At 39.7% G+C, this 12778-nt stretch overlaps 1 protein-coding gene across 1 annotated transcript in view; it reads left to right on the forward strand.

The window, feature by feature from the left end:
• Positions 1 to 54: 54 nt before the first annotated feature.
• Positions 55 to 12778, forward strand: part of CFAP58 (cilia and flagella associated protein 58) — a 60630-nt gene continuing 47906 nt past the window's right edge. Inside the window, exons 1-5 of the mRNA XM_037400985.1 lie at positions 55 to 124; positions 1903 to 2184; positions 7164 to 7312; positions 9122 to 9278; positions 11314 to 11508. Coding sequence (XP_037256882.1) covers positions 116 to 124; positions 1903 to 2184; positions 7164 to 7312; positions 9122 to 9278; positions 11314 to 11508 — 792 coding nt within the window. The 5' untranslated portion in view covers positions 55 to 115. The remainder of the gene's footprint in view (positions 125 to 1902; positions 2185 to 7163; positions 7313 to 9121; positions 9279 to 11313; positions 11509 to 12778) is intronic.

Genomic DNA, 12778 nt, shown 5'->3' on the forward strand with positions numbered 1-12778 from the left:
CCCGCGCGCCCGCCCCGCCCCCGCCCCGCGCCGTTGCTACGATACGGAGCGGGGGGCCCCGCGCGGCCGCGGCCCGGGTCGCCACAGCAGCGTCGTCGGCGTCGTTGTCGGCAGCATGGCTGAGGTGAGCCCCCCGCCGCCGCCCGGCCCGCCCGGCGCTCGGGCAGGGCGAGCGCTGCGCCTCAGGATAAGCCCCACAGCATCGTGTACCTACAGACGGTGTTTCTGCGTTGAGTTACTTTTGTGAGCGGGGCTCCGCTGGAGCCTGTGTTGAAAGTAGGAGCTGTTGGGCAGCGTGGCCGTGGGCGGCCATCACGCCGAAATGTCGGGAGCACCTGCTGCTTTGAGATCGCAGGTGTGATCCCCCGTGTGCCCGTACCGGGCCCAGACGTGAGCGAGATGGGAACTGAAGGTTTGGTACCCGGGAGGAGGGTGAAATACAGAGAGACCCGGGTCTGTTGCTGTGCGGCCAGGCCAGAGCGGGGTCGAAGGCGTCATGCAGCCCCCCAAGACCAGCCGCAGCAGCCCGCCCACCAGAGCTGGCCCTCAGCGTTGCCTTCGCTGTGTTCCCATCAAAGTTTGTGACACAGAAAAAAACCCCTCAGATCAGAGCCTTGGCAGGAAGGGGGCTTGGAGCCGGTGCCTCTGCCTCCATGCGTTGCATGGCCTGACCTTCAAGTCGTCAGGGCTTACTTTTACCCTTTTAATTTCAGGTTTTCCAGGTAGGGTGCACTTATGTACTTCCCACTCCCCCCCCAAAAAAAACCCCTAACAAACCAACCAACCCAATGAAACAAGTGTGTTGTTTTGCTCTCAGGTATATTTTTATTATTGTTATTATTTTGAAAATTCTCACCTCTAAACTGTTTATGTTCAAACGGTGCGTAGGAGCCTGAACCGTTTTTGCAATAGTAATCCGTTCGTTGGGGGGGAAATACGAGGGCAGATTTTTAAGGTTGTGGGAAGTGTGCATCTCATCGCCTCTGCTCTGCGAGGGGGGCTTGCCATACAGCCACAGCCAGTGCTAATAGGAGAGCTGTTTTCCTGTCCAAGTGAGTCCACCTCTGAGATGTGATTATGAGGCTATACCTAGACTTCAGATTGCAGTGTAAAGATGTTCTAGTCAGTTTTGAGCAAGCTTGAGTAATGGCAGCAATGTATCCATGACAGTATGGAAGTGTCCTGTGGGCTGATTTATCTTGCTGCTTAGCAGATGAAGCTAACTCCTGAGAAGCAGCCATACTGCCTCTTCTTGGTGTGATTGTGTTCTGTTGGAGGCTGTAATGGAGGCTTATTTTAAGCTCCTTTTGAAAAATATTGGTGGACTTTGGTGTCCAGCAACCCAACTGGCAAAATTTGGTGTCAGAACTGCACTAGATCAAAAATGTCCCGTTAAAGATTTAACGGTAGCATGCATTTCCTACAGAAGAAGGATTGGCTTGCTTTGGCATTACTGGAACTTTTGGACACGCTTATCTGCATGTGATTTGCTGGCACTGTCTGCATAGAAGGCATAAACTAATCAGACTTTATAGTGTAGAGAACTGGGGAAAATTGAGACTGAAATACTGGGCTTCTTGAGTAGTTGATATCTTTTTTAAACACTAGCACAATGGTGATGTTTTATAGACCTATCTTTAAAGTAGTTGTGGTACTCAATTACAGGAATTCTGACTGTTAAAGCACAAGTTATTTCAGTAAAATAGGGGGAGATCTGTTTGAAAAATAGCCTGCAATGTACATATCATATGATAGCAAGAGAACTGTTATTTCAGAAAACTTTGTCATGATTTCTTAGCAGCTTTTACACACTCAGTATATTGTTTTTTTTTTATATTCTGGGGTCATGAGTGAAATGTTGAATTCCTCCTGTTTGTTGATTATGTATCTCATTCCATTCAGGAAAAGTATGGCAAACTGTATCTAGAAGAAAGTGCATTTGAAGCACTGGAAAAAGGCTTCCAAGATGTCATCAATCTACTTAAGGCTGATAAAACTCTGGAAAAATATCGAATAGAATATGAGAAGCTCCATACTGTTATGAAGAAGTCCCATGAAAATGAGAAGCGTCTCATGGAGAAATGCAGGCAGCTGAATGCTGAGCTTCTGGTGAATTCGTCTAAAGTAGCTGTGCTCACAGAGCTTTCTAAAGAGGATCAGGGAACTATAGCATCAATGAAGACGGTAAAGTGTTGAGTATGATCTGAAATTGTTGATGAAAAACATGGTAATAAGAGGAGCATCTGCAACAACACTTCCTTTTATGTAGACAGCTAGCCAGAGGACTAAGTATAGAGCTGGCATCTCCAGTTCTTTAACCCCGGCTTTGCTACCAATCGCTTTGTTTCCTCAGGCTGGTATTTTTACAGGTCCTAGTCAAATTCTGTGTTTATTGCACTAAACCAATTCCATCAGCTTTCAACTACTCACTAATAGTTTTTATTTCAGTTTTCCTTCTGTAGAATAACCTGTTTTCAACTTAAAATACGGTTTTTGATTCGTTAGTATTTTTGAAGGGCTGCTTGGATGTTAAGTATTGCCAGAACATAAAAAAATCTACTTGCTGAAATATGGATTGAGACCAACTGATACAAATAAATGTTTCACAGTGTTTTTGAAAGGGAGTCCTATATAGCATTTCAATGTGATTTTACCAGTTTACTCTGATGTGTTCTTTGTTCTTATTGATTTAAACTCTGTCAAATCAAAGTGCTTGACTCACTAAAAACAGTCAATGTTTTTAGCCTTACAGCAAGGTTTGACTACCAGAAACCTGAAGGTGCCAGATGATCAGAAGACTGTATTTTGAACTTCTTTTCTTTCTGATGGTTTAAAAACTTAGGCTGTGGTACCTACACAAGCTTTAGTTCAGCATTTAGTTGAGAAACCTCCGTGCCTTACAATAGTGTTTTGTCCCAGTAAAATAAATTCAGTGTAATAATTCAGAGTGATCCATGAGCACTACAGAAATAGAAATTCTTTGCCGTGAAGTTTCTTGTCCTTAGAATTATGAAGAAAATACACTCAGAGGAAATATTACCCTAAGTAGCAGTGCTGTCATCCTATGGCTGCAGCTTGCAAGCTCATGTTACCGCTCAAAGCATTCTTAAGTGTAGAAAATCTTGTTTTTCACTGCTGCAAATCAAAACCTGCTAGATGGGTGTCACAAACTGCGATGATCCTTATAATTTTCTGCTATTACACGGCAATACTCGGAGGGTAAACAGTAGCAGAGGCAATCTTTCAAGATGTTCCCAAGCTGAGGAGACATTGTCTTAGTAATGTCATAAAACTGAGGAGTGGAAGAGTAGGAAAAATAAGAGTCTTTCCAATTTCAGCAACTAATTTGAAGGCAAGATATGGCTTGGCAATACCACCTACTGTTGAACCGGCTAAGAGATTTTGTAGTGAAAAAGCTGGTTGAGAAAATGACCCTATTGGAAATAACATGCAATGCACAACACGTGACATTTCAATTCTAGTGGTGTTCTGTGAGCCAGGTAAACAGCACTGATACTTTTTCAGTTTGGTTTTGAGAATTAGTCTTTCCCTTAAATGTTCAGGAATTATTTGAATATTGTTTAAAATATTTCTGTCATGTTTTGGGGTTTTGTTCGGTATACGCTTCGTATTTCATGTTATCCTCCTTTCTGAAGGGAAGTTCCATTACAGCTGTAGTATTTCACTACGATTTTGCTAACATTCAAGAAGTGTGTTAGGCAAGTGTTGAGGAAAGTTCAAGTGCTAAAATAGCAAAGATTATATTCTTCAGCACTAAATTAAATAATCTGTTCCACTGTTTCATTATTTATAAAAGATAGGAGAATCCTGGTGGGGCTGTTCTGTAAAAACGGTGTGGTTGCTTCAAATTAAGGCCATAAATCTTGGTGACTCAATGGGTCATAAGGGTAGCAAGTGTGCAGCTTTCCTCTTATAGGTCATTGTTTCATATACAAATAAAAGTTGTAGAAGCAAAAATTTTCCTCCATGTGAAGCTTGGTTGTAATCAGTAGGATTTGTTTAGGGGCAGAGGCTAACTACACAGATGAGTGGTTCAAGAACCCAGGTCAATAATAATCAATAGCTGTTAACTGTCTGGTGGTTGTTCAGTGCTCTGCTTTGTAGTTTTAATAAACCGTATGTAATAGTATGCTATTTACAGTCCTATCAAAGCAGCAAAGGCCCAAGCTGAACATGAAGGGGATACAATTCTTTTTTTCATTGATAGGGATACTGATACACGAGGCTGCGCTGGAAGAATGCTAGAAGGGGAATTTACAGGAACTTGTATTCCCCTGCTTGGAATTAACAAGTTTTCAGTTTCTAGGGGTATCAATGCAATATACTAAGAAAGCATTTCAGTAATTCTCCATTTCTGAGCAGTGAAACTGATGTGATCTTCTGGGGTATTTAATGAAAATAAAGTAAGGCAGTCACACTTTATGAATTCTGCTTCACAATTTCCAGAATTCCAGATTTTTTTTTAATTATTCTAACTGCAAACATCTAGTGTACCTCTGTCTTTATACAACAGACTGCAATGCATGTTACCTACCTAACCACACACTGCAGTTACCCAGTGATACTGACAGACTGCATTTTTTCAGTTCCCCTCCTCACTGAATAATAACGTGCATATTTTTCCAGTGAAGGCTTCCACCATCAAGAATTTTATTCTCTTTACTTTTGAAGTTAAAGGAAGCAATCTGTTGATCTGCTGTTCAAAGGGCACAACCAAGAAACAACTGCAACGAAGCCCAGTTTTGCTGATGCTGAAGACTGTAGCAAATTCTTATTTAGATTTTGCTTCTTGATGGGGCCATCATCTGTGCCTGCCAACTTTGTTGATAGAAATTAGTTTTATCAATACAAATTCAATACAACTGGTTTTACACATCAAACGCAAGATAAAGTTCAAAAAGCACAGCTTAGGGTGACCTGAAATCACTGCTCATCTGAATGGCCTCATTGACTTCAGGGGATCACTTTTGCGAATACTCACCAGAACAAAATACTCGCTGAAGCCAGTAAGACCTCTCAGAGGGCATATTGATTTTATTCGCCAGTTCCATCCCCCTGAACTTCAATCATAATGATTCAATTCACCAATTTAATCACAGTCTAATCAGCCAGCAGAAAGCTTTAAGTAATCAGCTTTAATCTTATTTTCCATTTGCATTTTTCTAGAGAAAGGCTGGTTGCCTCTTACTGGTTGGCAAATCTGAAACATGTTTATTTACAGCTATATTTTTTGCTTTTTTTGCCAGTCAAGGTGACACACTGTCTTCATGTCATCATTTCAGCCTAGTGTGCACTTATTTAAATTTCATAACTGAACATTTTAATGTAAGACAATAATGAATGAAAAATTTATTATTTACTAGATGATACTTAATGCTTTATGTGTGATCATTGCTGCATTTGAATGGAAATTAAAACTCAAAATATATAAAATGTAAAAATTAACTTAATATTTAAAACGTCTAAAATATGCTTTATACATAAGTGAAAAGCACAATTTCAAACTAAATTTTGAACTAAGTAGTTTATTAAGTAATGAAAATAGTGTTTGTATGTAGTGAATTTAATTGATTATAATCTCTTTCAGAATTTCTGAACAAGTAAAGCCCACTGTTTAAGTCTTTATTAATAAGTTGGGGGAAAAAATGAAGAGCAAACATTCCTGATCTTTAAGTTCCAGATGGTTTCTCAAATTTGGATAGGCGGACTAGTTGAATAAATAAAATGAAAATGTATACCCTCTCTAGTTTCAAGAGGCTACAGATGTTATATTTTGTGTTATTTTTTTAGTAAATTTTGGTAGCCTGTTACTTCTGCTAATTCAATAGGTTGATTTTTTTAATTTAGGCAGTAAGCAGCTTGAGTACTACATTTATTTGATTTTAAAGAGTTCAATAAATATATTAACAATATACCATAATATAGGTGTAATTTTGAGTTTAATGTTAAACAGATTTTCTTTAGAACTAGAGATGTTAATTTCAGTAAAGAACTGCTGTAAACAATTTGATATAACTTATTTGATATTCTTCATTGTGGACCAATTTTTAATTGTTTTTTCCATGCTCCCATTTTCATATGATGCAAGTGGGAGTTGAAAGGGACATTATGGCTTGAAGTAATGATGGTTCTGTCTGACTCTGCTTGGGGAGACCCTAGAACTAATGCAGAGCTGCACAGCCACACTTGGAGTCTAAATTTGTACAAGTCCATCAAGTCCAGTACTCCACCAGGAGCCAGCTGAGAAAAGAGCATGAGAGAGAGGACATCATGCTGTGATTTGCAGCCCAGGGACTTCTAGTGTCAAAATAAGTGCTTCGTTATTTACTGAATCTTGGGGAACTTTCCTTCCAGTCCAGTCGCTTTCTGAATTTATGCATTTTTTTTTAGGACAGGATTCCAGAATTGGTAGAAGCTTGGTTTGAACCTGGCAAGGAATAAACCTGCTGTGTGCTTCTTAATAATCTGATTCAATGGAGAGAGATCTAGAGGAAGTTAAAAATACAAGTGAACCCTCCTCCCCTATCTTGTTTGTGGATATCAAACCCTGGGTTTGTGAGAGGCACATGAGTCAAGCAGACAAGTAGTTCCATGTGTTGAAATTCGGCTTGAGAATTGTGGCTCTTCTAAATACATAGTTAAAATCAAAATACACTAGATCCTCCCAGATGAAAATGAACAAAGAAGGATAAAAGCCCAGAGTAACATCTTTTTTTCTCATCCAAATCAAATGGGATGTTCATTGTCGTAATAAGCTAATAAGTTCATAAGTGAGATATTTAAGTAGACGGTATCTTTGTGGGCACTGATTTTTCAGTAAATTTTTAGATATTAGTGCGACTTACACAACCAAAACCTCACAGAATGAGATTTGATAACGTTCAGATCTGTGTGTAGAAGAAAATGTATTAGAGCTTTTGTGGTGTAAATTGACATAGCCTGAATGGCTCAGAATGTGTGCTGTGCTCTTGTCCAAAAGAAAAGACAATTGGTGAAGATTCGCAACAAACTTTTGTGAATGTAAACATGAAAAGGCATGAAAATCTATTTTCTTAATTAACCAAAATGCAAGATGATTTTTAATTTGTTGTTAATTTTCAACCCAATTTAATTTATGTAATTGTTTTCCATTTTGTTCCTAGGAGATTGAAAAGTCCTGGAAAATGGTGGATGCAGCCTATGAAAAGGAAAAGAAAATGAAGGAAACAATTAATTCACTGCAAGAGGAAACCGCGCGCCTAAATAATTTAGTGAAACAAGGATCTGGACCATCTCTGAGAGAGGAGTACCAGTAAGTATTCCCCAGGGAGGGGGAAAGCCTGATTGGTTATCTATCATTCTACATCTTGTTTAGCTATTTAGATAGTACAAAACCACTGGAAAACAGAAAAAGAGGTCTTTTCTGCCTTTTACTTTTCTCATGAGTACACATTTATTGGTCTATGTGTTTATGCAGTGAGCAAGTACAGAATCAGGCTCTGAGCAAGTTCATTCAGTATTGGATTAAGCTGAGAGATCAAATAAAAATCAATATTATGCACTTTCTCAGTATCTGTCATATTGTTTTATCTGACTAGCACTTCAACGTACTCTGAGAATAGGATCCTGTCAACACTTTTACATCTGATGGGAGCAGGGTCAAGTAGATAAGTCAAGGAAGCAGGAGACTTCATTTCTCTTTGCAGCTTTGTTATAAGGCATTATCACTGTCTGTATTCTTGTTTATATTTTATATTTATACATTTTCAAGACTGTGTGTTTTTTTTACTGAACACTTATGCATAGAGGGACCCAGTCTCAGATGGAGCCTCTAGCTGCTATAGTGTGCAAATAATAATGATCCTCAGGAGTTGCTCAAAATGCCTCCAAAAGCAAGTGTTTATTGTGTCAGGTCCTCTGGCTGTGCTTATGCTGTAATATTAAGTGTGAACTCCAAGATGAGATTAAGTATATTGACCCTATGACCTGTGCACTTTCTGTCGAGATTGCCGATGGTTGGCCCAGCTAGTTCTGGCTTGAAATTTCCACATTGTTTAAGTTATTTATTTATATTATGCATTCAGGATATGTATGGGGAATGCTCGTCTCCCTGTGCACTGTATATCCGGGCTGCATAAACGAGGCTTGGGTCTGTGAGCAAGGCCTTTAGTGTGCTCAAGTGTCTCTCCTCCATGGAATGTGCCAGCACATAAACCACCTGGATGCATGAGAAATCTATTCTACTGTTTGTCCCTAAAATGTTCTGGACCTGTTAACAGGTTTCCCTGGATCTAAAAGCTTGGTCATTAAGCCTTTCCCTAGTATAACTCTCCCTGAAGGCAGCTAGCTCTCTGGTGGCTGCTTTTTGCATTTTCCTGCAAGAGCCCGGAGCCATTACTTTGCCAAGACCTCACTCCTGTGTTTCCAGATGCTGCCCAGACTGCTGAGACCTGCCTGCTTACAATTTCTTCATAAGTTCCTTCTGTATTGCACTCCAGTTCCATGCTTAAATACTCTGTGCAGCGACAAAGCAATGGGACCAGACAACTCCTTTGTCCTTCGGCCCTATGGGGCTGAAAACCCGACAGTCTTTTAGAACTATAAGGCTGGTTTTTAAGGTTGACCTTGAATCCACACCGCTTGGACTTTCTTTCAGATTGTGAATGTGTCCAAACAGGGACTCTGCTTTATTCTTTCATTAGGTGATTATATGACATAACCTGGTTAGGTGCCCAGTCAGGTAAGCTGCAGAGAGACTGGTTACAACAATGTAACATTTTTGGTCCCCGAGTAATTTTACAGGACAGAAAAGGAATTTTGTTCACTGTTACCTTTTGGGGAAACTGAAGGCTTCTTGAGACCCATGAGGATGTGATATAACAAGAAGGAGTGATTTATTGGACTAGGTTAACTTTTAAAGCTGCCTATGTTGATGCAGACTACAGTCATACTAGATAGAGCATATAATTCAATTGCCCAGCAGAGCCTTAATCCAAGAGGAGTTTAAAATGAAACAAATGACTTTTAAACTCCTGTTTCTCACAAAAGATCTTGCTCTGGCATAGGAGGAACAACAGAAATGGCCTGTGACACTGCTTGACTATTATTTCCTTGCTTCCAGTATCCGGGATTTGCTAAAACGTAAAGAAGGGGTAACAAAGGAGCGAGACCAACTGTTGTCAGAGGTTGCGAAGTTACGTCAAAGTCTAGCTCAAGTCACAGAGCAGCTGCAGGATACAGAGAAGGCAAAAAATGAGGCAGATCAATCCATTACACAGGTCTGTACAGATCACCAGGTAGTGATTTTAAGTTTTGTCCTGAACCATTTTCCACACTTGCAATTTATCTCCTTTAACTAGTATGCTACTACCTGTACTTTCACATCTCAAACATTTTCGGGAGTGCTCAGAAAGGAGTCTGTTGTGAATGATTTTTCTCTACTTCTAGGCTATGTCCTTTGCAAAGTGTATTGTCTCATACCAGCTGCTTCCATAGCTTCCCCATACCCTGAATGAAGTCAAGGTTCTTTTGCTTGAATAGTAGTTATCTTTCATACTGGAGATGTGTGGGTTTTTTCTGCATTGTACATCCTTATTCCTCCAAAGAACCACTTAGAACATAGACCTGGAATGCGTATGCTAGGTCCCTTGCTGTTGGCACTGGTTGTCATATGATGCCATACCGTCATTTTTAAGAATGTATCAAATTCTGACTTAAAAGCTAATTAGGCTACTTTCTGCCCTACCTCTTATGGGAAACTTTTCCAGAACCTCACTTTTCTAATGTCTAAAGACCTCTGACTTTCTTTTTCACACTGATTCCTGCCTACTGTTTTTCAGCTTAAATAATTTTTCACCTCACCAGTGTCTGTAGAGAGCAGCCATATTCAATCCCAGCTTTACTTTTTTTGTCTCCTAAGTTAGGTTCTCTGCTTTTATGACCATCTGAGTAGACAGTTCTTCTTTACTGATCAATATGTAGAGCTTCCTTTAAATGTGTATGGCAGCTAGAGATACAGAAGACTGAGGATCGATAGGATACCCACTGAATGGAGAGAAAGTAGAACAGGATGGAAGATGGGATACTGAACTCTGATACATCAAAATCTAAAAACATAATAATGAGGAATAAAGAATTTAAAGCAAAATATAAATAGGGGCTGGAGCAGGATAACAGGAGAAAGGAAAAGCAGAAAAGAACACAAAGAACAGAAAAGAACTAGAAGTAGCATTTAGCTTACAGTTTTTTATTAATCACGAATAGGAAAGTAATGATCAGCCTGGGTTTCATGCATAGAACTTGTTTCTGTTTCTAAAGCAGATGGATGGGAATGTATTACAAGAGAATATAAATCCTTGCTTTTCTGACAGTATTGTGGGCATGGGAGAAAAGAGAGAGGATTGAAACTCCCGCCAAAACTTACTGAATCTTCTGATACTAACTTCCTCAGCCCTTAAATTTATGGGATTGTTACAGCATTTGGAACTTGTAACCACCTCCTGTCCTCCCAGTACGAAATTATTCTCCACTTCAGACTGTTTAAATGAAAATGGCTTTTTGAAAAGCCTGTTGAAGACCCTGACAGTTCTGGCAACTTTTCATCTGTGGGCTCAAAGGGAGAGGAATGTTTAAGTGAAGAACATCTTTCAATTGCTGGTCCCTGGCTGAACTGAATATTTCCATGTGGATCAACCCCCTGTGTCTCCTCTCTGCAGATTCTGCTCCATCACATTTTTGGGGAGGGAGAGAGCCAAAGTCACAAGACAGTCTATTAAATATGAAAGCACCTCTTTCAGCTTTCTCACAGAGGAGCTTCGAGAGCAGAAGGATTGAGAGCAGTTGTGAAAATGAATGCTGGTCTGACATCTCTCTTTTTCCTTTAATATCAGTGCAATAATTGTTTCTGCTGGTGAGAGAGAAAAAACAAAATGAAAATCCTCACAATGCGACACCAAGCCCTAATTAGTTTTAATGCTGCATTCAGAAAGTACCACTTTACAAACAACTTAAAACTGAAAATACATTTGTGCCACTGCTTTTATGTCTGCATCAGACCCCTCTGTGTGGGTGAGCTGACTGGTGCTTAAGAAATTCTTGTCATCAATAAATAAGTTCCCTCATGCAGGATTTTTTGTTCAACCACTTGAGAACATACTTCTGAGAAGATCTGGCATAATCCATGTAGTAGTGGGTCCGGTAGTACAGAAGCTGCTGTTTTCAGCATGAGGCATAGTAGAAGGAGAGGTAAGAGGCCTTGTTTTCCTGAATAAAAGGCAGCAGATCTTAAAACTTTTGTCTTCTCTATTATTATAGCTTCAGCAAGAAATCCTGCTGCATCAGAATAAGGCATCACAAGAAGCTCAAAAGAAGGAAGAAATGGAGAAGCAGCTGAAAAATCTTCTAGTTGAAACGGATAACAAACAAGCTGAGATCAAGAATTTACAAGAATATATACAGAGGAGCCAAGAGGAACAACTGAAATTGGAACAGCATCTAAAAGAGCAGAAGGTAGGATGCAATGGCACACTACATTTATCAGGTCTAAGATTAGGGTCAGATATCAAAATAAGAAAATGGATTTTCCTGGTGAGAGAGGGAGGGGAGGGAGATTATTTTTAAATGTTAATAAATATTTATTTCTATATAAATACTACTTTACTAATAAATAAATATGTAAAGCTTGCTGGCAGGTTTCATCTAGTGGATTGCAATGATATTGTTAGAGGTCATCTTGGAAAGATCATAGCAAATGAGACAAAGTCTGTGGAGAGCGTGGATGATCTAGTGGTAGTAACAGGAGATTGCCAGGTTGGACTTCTGACATATATTGCCAGTTTTACCACTGATCGACGGTAGTGGCATTGGTAAAGTCATTTTACCCCCGACCCTTTCTTTCTTTTCTGTCACAATAATTTTTATCTACCTCTCAAGCTTGTGGAAGAGTTTCTGTGAAAGGGAAGAGAACTGTCTTTGTAAACCTTTTTGATTGATTTTCCCCATTCTGTTTCTAAAAACTTTATCTGGAAGTGTCCTAACGTAGCATTCTGCAAGTGTTTGAATTTTCGGGTTTTCAGTTCATTTCCCCTGACTTTGAGAAACTCTCAGAGAAGCAATTTCAGTAAATGGCAGGGAAGATCTCATCACTGTAAGACAGTCCTACCTTAAAGGAAACTTGTTTGGGAGTTGTCTTGTAAATTTATGATTTTGATGTCATTTTCTTCCCTTCAGGTCCCTGAAGTTGTGAAGGTAGAGGTCTGTGACAATTTTTTGTCAACATAGAGTCTTAGTAAAATCATTCACATAAAGAGATACAGGGAAGACTTGATTATTTCTCTGAATATCACTGATTTGATGCAGCTTTTGAGGGGAGCTCCGTGATCTGCCAGGACAGTCACATTGTTTTTAAATAGGGTATCTACAATTCCTGGTTCTGTTCTATTCTTCCTTCTCCTATCTGTAGTCCCTTTCAACCTTTCTAAGTGCAGACTTTAAGGATATTCAATTGTCCAAATGGTCCTGGAAACCAGTAGTTCACATAAAGTGCTGTGCCTACACCAATTAGCCAGACTACTGCACTGTCTGTGTTGCCTGCGCTGTCGTGAAGGTGTCTGTGGATGCCCTGTATTGTCTTTTGCAAAAATTCTGTCCAAAACACAGGCTGTCCAACTGTGCAAGAGTCAGGGTGGAGATACGCAAGAGAAGGTGACACAGCCATTGCAGCATCATTGGGTTATTGTTTCTCAACTGAATTGTAGTTGGCTGTGATGCCTGCTCTTAT

The sequence above is a fragment of the Falco rusticolus genome, chromosome 9 (assembly GCF_015220075.1).
Source record: "Falco rusticolus isolate bFalRus1 chromosome 9, bFalRus1.pri, whole genome shotgun sequence".
In the NCBI taxonomy this organism is placed as follows: Eukaryota; Metazoa; Chordata; class Aves; order Falconiformes; family Falconidae; genus Falco; species Falco rusticolus.